The sequence below is a fragment of the Hevea brasiliensis genome, chromosome 12, assembly GCF_030052815.1.
Source record: "Hevea brasiliensis isolate MT/VB/25A 57/8 chromosome 12, ASM3005281v1, whole genome shotgun sequence".
Lineage (NCBI taxonomy): Eukaryota > Viridiplantae > Streptophyta > Magnoliopsida > Malpighiales > Euphorbiaceae > Hevea > Hevea brasiliensis.
In genome coordinates this window covers 21362934-21379214 of record NC_079504.1, presented here as the reverse complement: position 1 = coordinate 21379214, position 16281 = coordinate 21362934, and the positions used below count along the sequence as shown (strand labels likewise).

The window sequence follows — 16281 nt, the reverse complement described above, 5'->3', positions numbered from 1 at the left end:
AGCCCCTATTCGAGTTGTATTCCCAATTTTTCGGCAACACCGAGTTTTGTCAGTTTCTCGATTTCTAGTTTTTCTTTGTACTAATTACTTAATTTTTCTTTGACATTTCTAATGTGACTTATACTTAAATAGATTTTTATTTAAGTCTTAAAATTATTTTCCAGGGTTCCAAGCAGTCCAGGGATAGACAACGGTCCACGCTGCAGCCTTCTGTCTTTATTACCCATCGATGCAGTTTTCGCTAATTTAACTTGGTTACATTTCATTGCTATTATTTTTCCTTTATTTTTTTTGTATTTCCCTCTATTGTATTTCATTATTTTATGTCTTCTCACTAATATTTAAATGTAGTTCTAGGCATCCTAGCTGTCCGGACAGACACTGATCACCGGAACAGTAGAATGCACTACCGAACATAGGGGTGTTACAGATGTTGTATTCCAGCTTCCTCACAAAATTTATCAAATTCATTTGAAGTGTACTCCTTGCCATTATCAAACCTCAAATTTTTAATAGCATAGCCAATTTACTTCTCAACTAAAGCTTTAAATTTCTTAAAAGCACTAAAAACTTGACCCTTGCTACTTAGAAAATACATCCAAGTCATTCTAGTTAAGTCATCTATAAACAACACAAAGTACTTGTTTTGGCTCAAAGAAAGCACACTCATGGGCCTACATACATCAGTGTGTACAATTTCTAATTTCTCAGTAGCTCTCCTAACTTGATTCTTGGGAAATGATTGTTTATGCAATTTTCCAAATTGATAACTAGAACATACCTCATCACAAATGGAAATAATAGGCATGTCTTTAATCATATCATAAGATTACATAAACTTCAAAGAATTCAAGTTATAATGCCTATATCTTTTGTGCCATAGCCAAGAATCGTCATAGCCTTAAATACATTAAAGGAAAGCTACTATCAACCATTTTTACCTCCACTACTTTAGAATTATTAAAATCATAAATATGGCACTAATAACCTTTGAAAGACAAAGAATAACCTCTTTTCATCATTTGAGCAACACTCAATAAATTCTTATCTAAGCTAAGAATGTAGAGAACATCAAAAATATGCTTAGTACCTTTCTTTGTTAGCATAGCAAAAGTAGCCTTGCCCATAGCCTGAACTATCTCTCCATTTCCCATCTTCACAGTTGCTTTCACTGATCTGTCCAAGGAGGTAAACAAGCTTTCATCTCTAGCCATGTGACTTGTACAACCACTATTAATGAACCAAGTAAACTTATCAATTGCGCTACATGATTGAGAAGCCATGAACAAATGGTCTTCCTGTTGCTTTGGTTGATCATCATTAAAATTTGCTTGCTGGCCCTATTATTGTTTTTGAGCTTACTTTCCTTGATTCTACAATCTCTTGAAATGTGGCCATATTTTTTGCAATAGTGACATTGTATGGGTTTTACACCATTCTTCTGCCAGCAATCCTTCTCCAGATGATTTGTTTTTTTACAAGTTGGACAAGGTGGAAATCTGCTCTTTTTGTTGTCTCTCTCTTTTAAACCTTTCTTAACCTCCATCACTTGCTTCCCTTTCTGTTTGGCAATAGATGCCTCCTCAGAAGCATCTTCTTGTCTAATAATTCTTCTTTGCTCAATGGCTTACAAGGAATTTATAAGTTCAGGTAAGGTGATCTTACTAAAATCTTTTAAATCTTCCAAGGATGAGATCTTGGCTCAAATCTATCAGGTAGACTTATAAGAACCTTTTCCATAACTCTTTTATCTAGTAAATCTTCACTTGATAATATGATTTTGTTGACCACAGACATTAATCTAGCTGTGTACTCCTTAAGAGTTTTAGATTCTTTCATCTTTAAAACCTCAAATTCCCTCCTTAAATTCAGCACTGACATTTGCTTTGAGCTTTTACTTCCTTGGAACTCCTCCTTAAGTCTATTCCAAGCTTGCTTTGTAGTTTCACAAGCCATAATTCTTGTGAAAATGACATCAGAGACAGCAGAATGTATGCAAGACAAAAACTTGAATCCTTTAGCACACTCCTCACTATGTGCTTTCAACTAAGCAAGATTAGGATCTTCCCTTAAGCGGCTGGGTTGCCTTCTAGTTTCAGTGACTTCCCACAGGTCAAAGGCTTTGAGATAAGCCTTCATCTTCACAGACCAAATGGAGTAACCTTCTCCAGAAAATACAAGAGGAGGTGGAGCAGAATATCCACTTGAAGCCATCACTCTTAGCTCTAGTATTTAAGGTTTTCTTAGTGTAGGGAATTCTTACTTGTTTTCTATCTTTTTCAGACCCTTAAAGATCATCAAGAGCTCTGATACCACTATTAAATATTGAGCAGAGAATAAACTCAGAAAAATAGAGAAATAACAAGCTAAAGGAAGAAGAAAAACAATCTTCAGCAACAAAACTCTCATTCTATCGTGAGAGCTGAAATTTCATTCATAATATAGGAATGGGAGAGAGTTGTTTAACAAAAAATACATTTTTTTGTACAAATTCTAGCCTAGAATTAAGCATTAAGTATCTAGGAAAAATCACATTTTAGTCAATAAAAGTAAAGAGTTGAAAATTTTTGCATTACAGTGGAATGACTGAAACCGAAACAAAATTTTGTTTTGATCAGCTAATAGCGTAAACGAGGGACAGATTAGCCATTGATAGAACATAATCAATATTCTATCGAATCGTATTTGCAGAGAGACGACGACGAAGAAGCTTATAACCACTGATTGGTTAGAGTATAGCGTCAGAGCACCCAAAGCCAACTCTTTTTGTAAACTTCTCCTGTTTGTTTCTTCCGTTCTCTACTTGTAATAAAATGGCTGAATACACATTTTTCAACCCTTATTTTATCAAACAAAATTTTGTGGCACCCTGAATATTTAAAATGTTTTGTGACACACGTTTAGCTCCTGTAAACGTCTCATGATACACCTCAACGACATTTTAAAGTTCAGAGGTGCCACAAAATTTTTTTTGTAAAGTTCACACGTGAAAATATACATTCAGCCTAATAAAATAAAATGTACGCTATGTTACCAATAAACTTCTTTGTAATATCCCATAGTTATTTGTCTCATCAGTTGGAAGCTAGTGCTGCCAGCCACGGCCTGATTTTATCCGATTCTGACTAGGTGGTTACAGTATGTGGAGAGAGTAGATCTAAATATAATCGCAAGGGCTAATTCTCTACAAATTTAATTTAAATTTTGATTTGGCTTTAATTCAATTCAGAAAATTGCAATTTAACAGTTAAAAATTTTTTAAAATTAAAAAAAAAATTCAAATCAGACCGAACCACCAATTTAAGGTTCAGAGATTGAGATTTCAACTGGCCCTCCCTCAAAACAGTTATGGCAACCATTGACTGGTTTCTATTTCAGGTTTGATTATGCTGATTCAATCAAATGCCTAATTCAATCTAAAGATCATTTGGGTATAAAAGCCAAGCAGTTTTTTTGTCAAATTTAGAGAATCTTTTGAAATATGTAGTCTAATTCTTTTGCAATTAGCCTCTTTATGAAATCCTGACACATTTAAAGTTCAAAACTTGCTGCGAGCGCAATCAACTTTAAAAAAGAAGTATGAAATATTTACTAAGGAATGAATGTAATAAGGAATAGGTTATTCTCGGAGATGTCCATCATTTAATAGATTTTGAGGAGCTACCAAAGGAAGTGTTGATTTATGATGGTGGATTACCATTAACTATTGAAGTTGTTGGGGTCCCTTTCTTATGGAAGAAGCACAAATGAGTAGACGAAGTGTATTAGAAAGACTAGAAGATTCAGAATAACAAATTTATGGACAGAGATTATGTAATTAGAATACTAGACAATTCTGGATTTTATGTAGCTAGTGGAGAATAACAATAATGATTAGGGATAGATTCACACTAGGACCAAAGGCGCATTGAGCCCCCTCATATTTTCCAAAAAATCAGGGACTTGTTAATAATTTGCAATTTATAGTTATATTGGAATTGAACACGTGCTACGGGAAGTTAAGGACATAACCTCAGCACACTTTCAATTGAAGGGAGGTGTTTTTTTATATAAATATATATAAAAAAAAAATTATTCAAAGAGATGGTTAATAGATGCCAAGTGGGGGTATTACAATCATCAAATGCATTTTAAAAGTCATGGAAAAGCATAATAGCATCATCAAGCTTCATCTGTAAGCACTCCATCTTAACTCATTTTTTTAAGTTCTCGTATTTATCTATCATCGGCCCTTCATGTTTATCAGTTGGCAAATTTATAATCTCCTTTTGCTATTCTAGCTCATAGATCACCTGAAAACTCAAATTTACAATATTCTTTTATGAGAAATTCGAGGTTATCTTAATCTTGTTATTGATATAAAGCTCCAATGAATCAAGACATATTTTGCCATTTATGGGATGTATTTAACCTACTGCCATTTACAACAATCCTAGCTACTATTGGATGCTAAAAATCTAGTCTTCAGGCTTTGGGACTTTGGTCATGACATAGCTCCAGAGCAAATGGACTAATCTATGGTGTAGGCAATTTTGTGTTAGTAGTAAAATATTAGAATGAAAGATGACAAAGCTCCCTAATGATCTTAATTTGTGAGATGGTCGTAGTAAAATGAATTATGCTCAGCATTGTAAACCATTTTAAATTACAATTAACTCTTCAATATGTTTTGTTTAATGATTGAATTGAATATATGTGTGTGTGTGTGTGTGTGTGTGTGTGTGTGTGTGTGTGTGTATGCGTTTATTTTTAAAAATTATATATTTTTAATTAGCTCCTCTAATTAAAAATTTTGCCTTCTTCACTAATAATAATAATAAAAAAAAAACTCATATCAAAGTCAAAACTCAAATTTTTAAGACAAAAAAATTGGAAAGTGATTTCATGGTTTGCAACAAAGAAATCAAGTAATAGCCACACGGGGATCATATCATCCATTAGAATTGAACTACAACCTCACTATATTTATTGAACAGATCATCTTTTGTACCAGCCACATAGGGATCATATTCAAAGAATGTATGATAATTACAGAGAGTGAAAGTTCTTCTATAGGGAGTGAAAGTTCTTCTGCCAAATAGGCCACCAAAATAGCCATGGAGTGTTAGTAGTATGCCCTAGAGTATATCATTTAGTATGTATCTTGTACATGTTTTTATTAATAAAAGGCATTTTCACTTTTCCGTTTAGATAATATATTTATGTGTAATAGAAAAGGTCCATTGATATTTTGTTAGAAATTCTATTCTTAAGTTGTTAAGAATATGAGTGACAGTATTTCTAGTACAAAGTATCATAAATAGGTTCACAATCGAGGATACTTCACAATAAGGACATGACTTATCCAGAAAGATTGTATTCATGTTTGTTCCCAAGTTATTTATATGAGATATAAATAAGATGGAATAGTGAGTCTCATGCCATATAACAAACATGATAGGCACTTATACATGATAAGTAGGCCGAACCAGTAACACTTGTGACAAGCACATGGAGTTTACTCTTGTCAATGCATTGTCATAAATCATATCAGTGCATATAATCTTTAGACCTGAGATAGCACAGTTATCTTGTATATAGGTGGTTTCAGTTTAATGCTGCTTTCATACTTGTACTGTGTATGAGTATATGGGCATGTGTTGGCTCCTACTAGTTATATATGGAGGTAGGTGTTGATCAAGATGGAATCTGTTACCCTAAGTAAATAGGGATAAAATCCTATGTTTATTTAATTATTCTTAATGTTTCAAGTTCCTAGCGATGACAGATAGATTTAATCAGAAAAGAGTTTCTGATGAGAAAATCTTTTTAATCAAGAACTGGAATTAAATGAGAACATAATATTCATAGCAAATGGGGTTTGACATAAACCATGACTCCAGCTCGAATTGGGATTTTGTAACAGAGAGATTATAGTGCATTGTAACATATGATTATAGGTTCATTTAAGGTAAACCTTATTACTAATTGGGTGGCCATGGCATGCTATGCTGGTCTATGAGGTGCATAAAATGATTTAGAGAAATCATTTATGGTAAGAAAGAGTTCTGATGATATTAAGAGTTGATATCATGTCTCATTGCCAATTAGTGATGAGCCTAGTAAGTCACACACATACACAAGTAATCACCAAATTAAATAGGTTTGGTTTGTAATTAGATTGCAAAGTCCCTAGCATGGCTTGAAACCAAATCTAGGTTATTGGATGTATAGTATAAGTTAAATTTATATTTAAAGTGTTTAAATATGAATTTAATTAATAAGAAATTAATTAATAAAGATTAATTAATTTATATTTGATATAAATTGATTAGAAGAAGAGAAATAATTATTTTGGATTGAGAACTCAAAATTAGGACACATGGGTATTTTGGTCATTTCACAGGGTGACATGTGGTACCATGAGATGGTGACACATAGCACTACACATAAGCTTGCCAAATGTCTTTTAATCATGTAAGATGATCAAAGTCAAGATTAAATATAAGTTTGACACTTGGCACAATGTGATTAGGTCAATTAAACCTAGAACCAATCAGAGGGTGACATGTGGCAAGGGTTTTAAGTGGTGACCTAGCTATATAAGTGTAAGGATGAAAGAACAAAAATACAATCTACTCATTCTCAAAAAGGTGCCACCACCCTTGGCTCCTCTCCCTTCTCTTCTTCTTCATCTTTCATCAATTCGAAGAGATTAGCAAATAATCTCTTGAATTAAAATACTAGAAATTGTTTCTAGTGTCCCATTTACATCTGTAATCTCTCAAAAGGCAAAACTTGATTTTCTAATTCATAGAAAAAGCTTTAGAAGCTAATCAATGGCTGCTATAGGTGATCTTGGTGTAGACAAGCTGGAGGAACAATATACGGTGTCCTAGAGGCATCCCAAAGGTGTCAAATACACTGCAGTGCATCAAGAGGTTAGTGCACTTGTTCTTAATCTAATCTAGGACTTTAATAATTAATCTAATTAATTCTAAAATCTTAAATGGCAGATGTAGATCCAAAAACATATTAAAAGAGTTTTAATATGATGTTTATCATTGAAATCAAATAGATAAAAATGAATCTTGCATGATGCAGTGACCCTAGGTGAAAAATTTTTGAATTCAATGATATAAACTTGTGTTTTTCATGCTTCTGCTCCTTCAATTGGTATCAGAGCCACTATATTTGCCATTTAGATTATTGATTATATGATTTAATTGTGTGGTATGATCATGAGATGATAGATCCATTGCTGGTTGCAAAGAAAGGTGGCGGCTTGGTGACCAACACCATTGGTGCACACACTTTGTAGTCTCTAATGGTGTGCGCAAGGTTTGGCATTTTAATTTACAATTGTTGTATGATCTAAAAGCTCATCCTATGTCTAATTAAATTATTTAATTAGAGTTTTAATCACACAATTAAATTTTGATTCAAATCTAAATTTTAAAAGTTGTTTGAATGTGATTCAAATTTAAATTTTTAAAGTTGTTTGAATGTGATTCAAATCTGAATTTTAAAAGTTATTTGAATGTGATTCAAATCTGAATTTTTAAAATTGTTTGAATGTGATTCAAATCTGAATTTTTAAATTTGTTTGAATGAGATTCAAATCTGAATTTTTAAATTTGTTTGAATCATATTCAAATCTGAATTTTTAAGTTGAATATGAGATATTCAATTTAATTTAAGTGTGTATGTTTTATTTAATTGTTAAATAGTGATATGCATGATGGATGATCATGGACTATAAAAAACCAATGTGATTAGATTTATTTCTTTTATGTTTCTTTGGATTGTAAATTAATTAATTTATTATTGGGCATGTATTATTAAGGTTGTAATAATTTTGGGTTGTAATTTCATTTATTGAGTTCTTGTTAATTCGCCTTGGTATGCCAAAGATTACTATGTAATTGGATTGCAAGAAGATCAAGGAGGTCAAGAGCATTAGTGGGACCAGTGGGAGGAATTCAAGATCAAGTATTGATTATGTACTCCTTGAGCAACTCTTGTAATATGAATGAATGAAATGCACCTAGGAATGCCCTGATTAAATTCTTGGTGGCTCAGAATTGAATCCCTTAGAAAAGTCCATGATCATACCATATTTATTTATTATCCATGAATGCATGAGATGTATGGGAATGTATGCAAGTATATGATATATGCATGCTAATTGGATAATGTACAAAGTAAAACCTTAATAGTAATTAGGACGACTATAAAATCTTCCAAACAAATGATTAAGTTAAAAATGATATAATTAAAGTAATTATAACATGGGCCCTCCATTGAGACAATTATTTTAAGAAATTTTAAATACTTGCATAAGATGCAATTAATTTAAGAGATTTTCTTAAGAATAATTGTTAAGCATGAGATGTTGTAAATATGTAAATGATTTGGCGGCCAATATTGGATGTACCTGAGGGCATTAAAATTATTTGCATAATTACTGGCTCAATGGGATCAACTTAACTAATGCAAGATAAGTCAATAATGGATGTACATGAGATTTTGAGTATTAGGGGCTAGGTAAAGGATTGAACCTCACATAAGATGTGATGGGCAAGGAGTTGCTCACTTATAGTTTATTGTAATTTCAATAATGGATGTACGTGAGGATGATCAATAGAATTATAAGAATTCAATCACCCACTAGAAATCTATCCAACTAGGATTTCTGTTTTCTACTTTGGAAGTGTAGGATTCGCTAAGTTAGTAGGAGGACCAATTTGATTAAAAGACCATAATCATTTTGGTTAATTACATGATACATTTACTAATTAATCTGGTTATTTTCTATAATTAATTTTCTAATAATAATGAGCACAGAACAACCACCACCATCCAATATCCTTGCAAGCATACTTGATCGCAATAGGTTGACAAGACCTAATCTGTCTGATTAGCTAAGAAATTTGAAACTTGTCCTAAACCTTGAACATAGAGGATATGTTCTACACTCAAATGTTCCTGGTCCTTTACCTCCAAAGGCCACTCAAGAGGAACATGAAACTTTGGACAAGTGGAAGGAGCATGATATGAGAGCAAAATGTTACATGCTTGCTTCCTTGAGTAATGAGTTACAGAAGCAGCATGAGAACATGCAGAGTGAGATTGAAATCCTCCTTCACCTACAAGAGTTATATGGTGAGCACCGTAGGAATGCTAGATATGAGATATCTAGATAGCTATTCCGCATGAGGATGTCTGAGGGACAGAATGTTAGAGATCATGTCCACAAGATGATTTGGCTGATTGAGCAGCTGGAACATCTCGACTTTAATATGGATTTCCAATTGCAAACAGATTTGATCCTTCAGTCCCTTTCTGAGTCTTTTGGGAATCTTATGACAAATTTCCATATGACTAAACAAGAATGCACCTTGGCTGGTTTACTCAACATGCTGATTATTGCCCAAAAAAATATGTCGGGCAATAAAGGAAAAGAGGTAGCTTTGATTGCATCTTCTTTTGCTGGAAAGTCCAACAAAAAGAAGGGCAATAAGAAAAAGAAACCTCAGATTCCTGGTCCTTCCAAGAAAATAGCTAAATAGAAAGGGAAGAGTAAAGCTGATGGAGGCAAAGGAAAGTGTTTCCACTGCTAGAAGGATGGGCACTGAAAAGGAATCGCCCAGTATCTTGCTTCTCTGAAGGACAAGAAAGATAAACCTTCGGAAGGTATGTCTATATCTTATTATTTAGATTTTGATGATACTAATAGTTCATCTACAGCTGGGTTTTAGATATTGTTGCCAGTTCTCACATTTCTTATGATATGCAGGAACTAGCAAATAGTAGCAGCTTGCGTTCTCGAGATGTTAGAGTCCGGATTGGCAATGGCTTAACTGTTGAAGCTTTAGCCATAGGATCTAAATCTTTTTACATGTTTGGACATATTATGTATTTGGATAATATTTTATATGTACCTGATGCTTTTAAGAACATCATTTCTATATCTAGTTTGACTAGAAATGGCTATGAATTTCAGTTCACAGATGATGTTTGCAATATTTATTTTGGAAATAAATATGTTGGTTCAGATTATATGAATGATGGTCTTTATTATTTGGATAATAATGACAAACACAAAATGAAAGCAAGTGATCTAAATGAATGCAATGCCATGGTAAAAATCAACTCAAGTTCAAAATATATTTGGCACTTAAGGTTAGGTCATGTTGCAAAAGATAGGATTGCCAAACTAGAGAAAATAGGGATTCTATCCTCATTGGGCTCTGAGCCTACTCCAACTTGTGAATCTTGCCTTCAGGGTAAAATGACTAGATCACCCTTTGTTGGACAAGGGCTAAGAGCTGAAAATATTTTGAAGCTCATACATAGTGATGTATGTGGTCCATTTAAGGAAATGGCTAGAGGTGGTTTTTATTACTTTATTACCTTTACTGATGATAAGTCAAGATTTGGGTATTTGTATCTGATGAAATACAAACATGAATCGTTTGCAAAGTTCAAAGAATTTAAATCTAAAGTAGAAAATCAAACAGGAAAGAGTATTAAAGCTCTTCAATCAGATCATGGAGGTGAATATTTGAGTACTGAATTTGATGAACACTTGAGAGAGCACGGCATTGTTTCCTAGCTGACTCCTCCAGAAGCACCACAGCTAAATGGTGTATCTGAAAGGAGAAATCGTACCCTATTGGATATGGTACGTAGTATGATGAGCTATACTGATATACCAATCTCTTTTTGGGGATTTGCATTAGAATCAGCTTTATATATTCTGAATAGGATTCCATCAAAATCAGTTTCTTCCACACCTTATGAGATATAGCATTGAAGAAAACCAAGTCTTAAGCATGTTAAGATTTGGGGTTGTGCAGCTTATATCAAAAAGCTGAACACTGATAAATTGGAAACCATATCAGAAAAGGGTCGATTTGTTGGATATCCAAAAGATAGTTTTGGATACTATTTTTATTTGCCTACATCGTAAAAGGTTGTGATAAGTAGAGATGCCACATTTCTTAAACAACAGTTTGTTCAAGAAGGAGGCAAAGGAAGGCAAATAGAGTTAGAATTGAAGAATTCTGACCAACCAACAGATCAGATGGATATAGATCCATCTAGTCAACCTACACCTATTGATATAACATATACAGCTATTCCTCATAGAACAACCAGGGTATCTCACCCACCAGTGAGATATGGTTTCCTTCATGAAGAAGAACAAGAGTTGTCTACTCATGAAGAAGTAAACTATTGGGAACATTCACTTACCTATGAAGAAGCTATATCAGATATAGACTCTTCAAAATGGATTGATGCTATGAAATCTGAAATTGATTCCATGTATAAGAATCAAGTTTGGGATCTTGTTGACCCACCTGAAGGTATTGTACCTATAGGGAACAAATGGGTTTTTAAGAAGAAAATTGGTTCTGATGGAAAGGTAGAGACCTATAAGGCAAGGCTAGTAGCGAAAGGGTTTCGCCAAAGGTAAGGAATCGACTATAAGGAGACTCTCTCGCCTGTTGCCATGCTTAAATTAATTAGGATTCTATTAGCAATAGTTGCATACTATGATTATGAGATTTGGTAGATGGATGTCAAAACAACTTTTCTCAATGGATACATTGAAGAAAACATTTTCATGGAACAACCTAGGAGTTTTGAATCCCAAGATGGTTCCAAGGTATGCAAGCTAAAGCGATCCATTTATGGGTTGAAATAAGCTTCGAGGAGTTGAAACATCCGTTTTGATGAAGCCATTAAGTCATTTGGTCTTATCAAAAATGAGGATGAGCCATGTGCATATAAGAAGGTTAGTGATAGTGCTGTCACTTTCCTTGTCTTATATGTGGATGACATTTTGTTGATGGGTAATGACACAGGTATGTTGACAATTGTAAAGGTATGGTTGTCAAATACATTCTCCATGTAAGACTTAGGGGAGGCAACCTATATTCTTGGGATTCACATCTATAGAGATAGAGCGAAAAGAATAATTGGTTTGTCCCAAAGTCTATACTTGGAAAAGGTGTTAAAGAGGTTTAACATGCTTGATTCCAAGAGAGGATTGTTACCAGTGAGATATGGTATCCACCTTTCTAAAGAGATGTCTTCAAAGACACCTGAAGAAAGAGATAAAATGGCCAGGATTCCATATGCTTCGGCTATTGGAAGTTTAATATATGCAATGTTATGTACTAGGCCGGATATCGCATATGCTGTTAGTTTGACTAGCAGGTATCAATCCAATCCAGGTTTGGAACACTGGATAGCTGTCAAGAATATCCTTAAGTACTTGAGAAGAACTAAGGATTTATTCTTAATTTATGGAGGTGGAGACTTGCAATTGGATGGTTATACTGATTCTGATTTCCAATCAGATATCGATGATAGAAAGTCTACCTCTGGGTATGTGTTCATTTGTAATAGAGGTGTAGTCAGTTGGAAGAGTTCCAAACAGAGTACAACTGTAGATTCCACTACTGAGGCTGAGTATATTGCTGCATCAGATGCTGCGAAGGAAGCTATTTGGATAAAGAAGTTCATGACAGAACTTGCAATAGTTCCTTCCATTGAGTCAGCAGTTCCACTTCACTGTGACAACAATGGAGCACTCATACAGGTTAAGGAACACCAGTCTCACAAGAAATCCAAACACATAGAAAGGCGCTACCACATTATCAGAGAAATAGTTGGACGAGGCGATGTAGCCATGCAGAAAATAGCATCAACTGAAAATCCAGCTGATCCATTCACTAAGCCTATGTCACAGACTCAGCTAGACCGACATCTTGAGAAGATGGGTCTAAGATATTGTAATGAATGGCTCTAGTGCTAGTGGGAGATTGTTAGTAGTATGCCCTAAAATATATCATTTAGTATGTATCTTGTACATATTTTTATTAATAAAAGGCATTTTTGCTTTTTCGTTTACATAATATATTTATGTGTAATAGAAAAGGTCCATTGATATTTTGTTAGAAATTCAATTCTTAAGTTGTTAAGAATATGAGTGACAGTATTTCTAGTACAAAGTATCATAAATAGGTTCACAATCGAGGATACTTCACAATAAGGACATGACTTATCTAGAAAGATTGTATTCATGTTGGTTCCCAAGTTATTTATATGAGATATAAATAAGATGGAATGGTGAGTCTTATGCCATATAACAAACATGATAGGCACTTATACATGATAAATAGGCCGAACCATAACACTTATGACAAGCACATGGAGTTTACTCTTGTCAATGCATTGTCATAAATTATATCAGTGCATACAATCTTTAGACCTGAGATAGCACAGTTATCTTGTATATAGGTGGTTTCAGTTTGATACTACTTTCATACTTGTACTGTGTATAGGTATATGGGCATGTGTTGGCTCTTACTAGTTATATATGGAGGTAGGTGTTGATCAAGATGGAATCTGTTACCCTAAGTAAATATGGATAAAATCCTATGTTTATTTAATTGTTCTTGATGTTTCAATTTCCTGGCCAGGCCAGATTGATTTAATTAGAAAAGAGTTTCTGATGAGAAAATCTTTTTAATCAAGAACTGGAATTAAATGAGAACATAATATTCATAGCAAATGGGGTTTGACATAAATCATGACTCCAGCTCTAATTGAGATTTTGTAACAGAGAGATTCTAGTGCATGGTAATATATGATTATAGGTTCATTTAAGGTAAACCTTATTACTAATTGGATGGCCATGGCATGCTATGCTAGGTGTTAACCATGGTCTATGAGGTGCATAAAATGATTTAGAGAAATCATTTATGGTAAGAAAGAGTTCTGATGATATTAAGAGTTGATATCATGTCTCATTGCCAATTAGTGATGAGCCTAGTAAGTCACACACATACACAAGTAATCACCAAATTAAATAGGTTTGGTTTCCAATTAGATTGCAAAGTCCCTAGCTTGGCTTGAAATCAAATCTAGGTTATTGGATGTATAGTATAAGTTAAATTTATATTTAAAGTTTTTAAATATGAATTTAATTACTGAGAAATTAATTAATAAAGATTAATTAATTAATTTATATTTGATATAAATTGATTAGAATAAGAGAAATAATTATTTTGGGTTGAGAACTCAAAATTAAGACACAGGGGTATTTTGATCATTTCACAGGATGACATGTGTCACCATGAGATGGTGACACATGGCACTATACATAAGCTTGCCAAATGTCTTTTAATCATGTAAGATGATCAAAGTCAAGATTAAACATAGGTTTGACACTTGGCACAATATGATTGGATCAATTAAACCTAGAACTAATCAGAGGGTGACATATGGCAAGGGTTTTAAGTGGTGACCTAGCTATATAAGTGTAAGGATGAAAGAACAAAAATATAATCTGCTCATTCTCAAAAAGGTGCCGCCACCCTTGGCTCCTCTCCCTTCTCTTCTTCTTCATCTCTCATCAATTCAAGAGATTAATTCAAAGAGATTAGCAAATAATCTCTTGAATTAAAATCCTAGAAATTGTTTCTAGTGTCCTGTTTATATTTGTAATCTGTCAAAAGGCAAAACTTGATTTTCTAATTCATAGAAAAAGCTTTAGAAGCTGTTCAAGGGCTGCCATAAGTAATCTTGGTGTGGACAAGCTAAAGGGAAAATATCTGGTGTCCTAGACGCATCCCAAAGGTGTCGAATACACTGCAATGCATCAAGAGGTTAGTGCACTTGTTCTTGATCTAATTTAAGGTTCTAATAATTAATCTGATTAATTCTAAAATCTCAAATGGCAGATATAGATCAAAAACATATCAAAAGAGTTTTAATATGCTGTTTATCATTGAAATCAAATAGATAAAAATGAATCTTGCATGATGCATGTGACTCTAGGTAAAAAATTTTTAAATTTAATGATATAAACTTGTGTTTTTCAAGCTTCCGCTCCTTCATGGAGATCATCGTAGTCGCCATACTCATTTGTGAAATGGTATCTGCATTTAACTTGGAAATCAAAGTCAATAATGTAGGGCTTGTTAAAAGCAATAACAGCACAAAGAATGAATTCCTTGCTATTAACCCAACTAGACCCTTAGCCGTATTGCGCAAATATATTTTATTTTTTTAAATTATTAATATAATAAATAATAAAAATATAGTATTTAAATTTAGAAAAAAAATAATAAAAATATAGAAACTCTTGTTTATTTTTTTAATTATAGCTTTCAAGATTTAATGATGGATATTTTATAATGATTTAAATTTATATTTTTTTATGTTATTAAAATTTAATAGAAGTATATTTTCAATAGTAATTTTACATAGTATTCATTCATGAATATATAATTGTGACTGTGGCTTTTTATATGCCATTTTATGTTCCTTAATTATTTCTCATATCACTTGTCATTAGCCCATTATCTTCCTAACATAACTGAGTTTTATGTTGTAACCTTATTTCATAATTTAGTGTTATAATATTTGTATAGGTTTTATTTTAAAAATTAGAAAGAAATTGAAAAGTTATATTAATATGATCATAAATTTAGTAAGACCAATAAATTTTATTTAACATGTACATATTGGTTATTAACAATTAATTATAAAATATAGCCAAAGTGGATAGAAATAAGATGAATTAAAATAATATATATATATATATATATATATATATATATATATATATATATATATATATATATATATATATATGTTATTCAAATTTTTATATTAAGTATTAATAAATTAAAAAGTCACATATTAATAAGATTAATAAACTTTATTTAATTTGCAAATTAATTAGTACTAATGATAAACTTTATTTTTTTATAATTATAATTCATAAATATAGATTTATATTAATTTTTCTACTCTTTTTTTTTTCTAGAATTTGAGTCATTCCAATTAATTTCTTGAAGGCTTTATTTATGAACTATAAAGTAAGGTTATTAAGTATATTTATTAATTATATTTTTTAAATAATTTTATTATAAATTAATTAAAAAAATCACTATTAAAACAAAAGAAAATTTATTTAATATATATATATATATATATACTATCAAGCAAATTTTTATCTGTCAAAGATAGGATTAAATTTGGATAACACTAAAAAGAGATAAGATTAGTGCAAAGACTAGATCCAACAAAACTAAGTAAAGAATTCCCTATATATAGCACGGTATTTACCTAATTTTGAAAACCTATTTTTCACAGAAACAATATTACGTAAAGATAATTAGCTAATATCTTATCGGCTTTGCACATAAACAAAAATAACTAACTACTTTTAATGTTCCAAATGGCTATTGTTTGCAGCAAGACTATAAAAAGCCCCAA

General features: G+C 32.3%; 1 protein-coding gene across 1 annotated transcript; it reads right to left on the bottom strand.

The window, feature by feature from the left end:
* Positions 1 to 980: 980 nt before the first annotated feature.
* Positions 981 to 1956, bottom strand: LOC131171131 (uncharacterized). The gene is made up of 2 exons (XM_058130591.1): positions 1732 to 1956; positions 981 to 1340 (listed from the first exon to the last, which is right to left on the bottom strand). The coding sequence occupies exons 1-2, from the start codon at positions 1954 to 1956 to the stop codon at positions 981 to 983; spliced, it is 585 nt and encodes a 194-aa protein (XP_057986574.1).
* Positions 1957 to 16281: the final 14325 nt, after the last annotated feature.

Excerpts from the sequence above, each read along its gene's own strand:
- LOC131171131 (XM_058130591.1), bottom strand. The coding sequence starts at position 1,956 with ATGGCTTGTGAAACTACAAAGCAAGCTTGGAATAGACTTAAGGAGGAG. Across the intron at positions 1,341-1,731 it reads ATAAAAGAGTTATGGAAAAG|GGCCAGCAAGCAAATTTTAA; the intron begins GTTCTTATAAGT and ends AAACAATAATAG.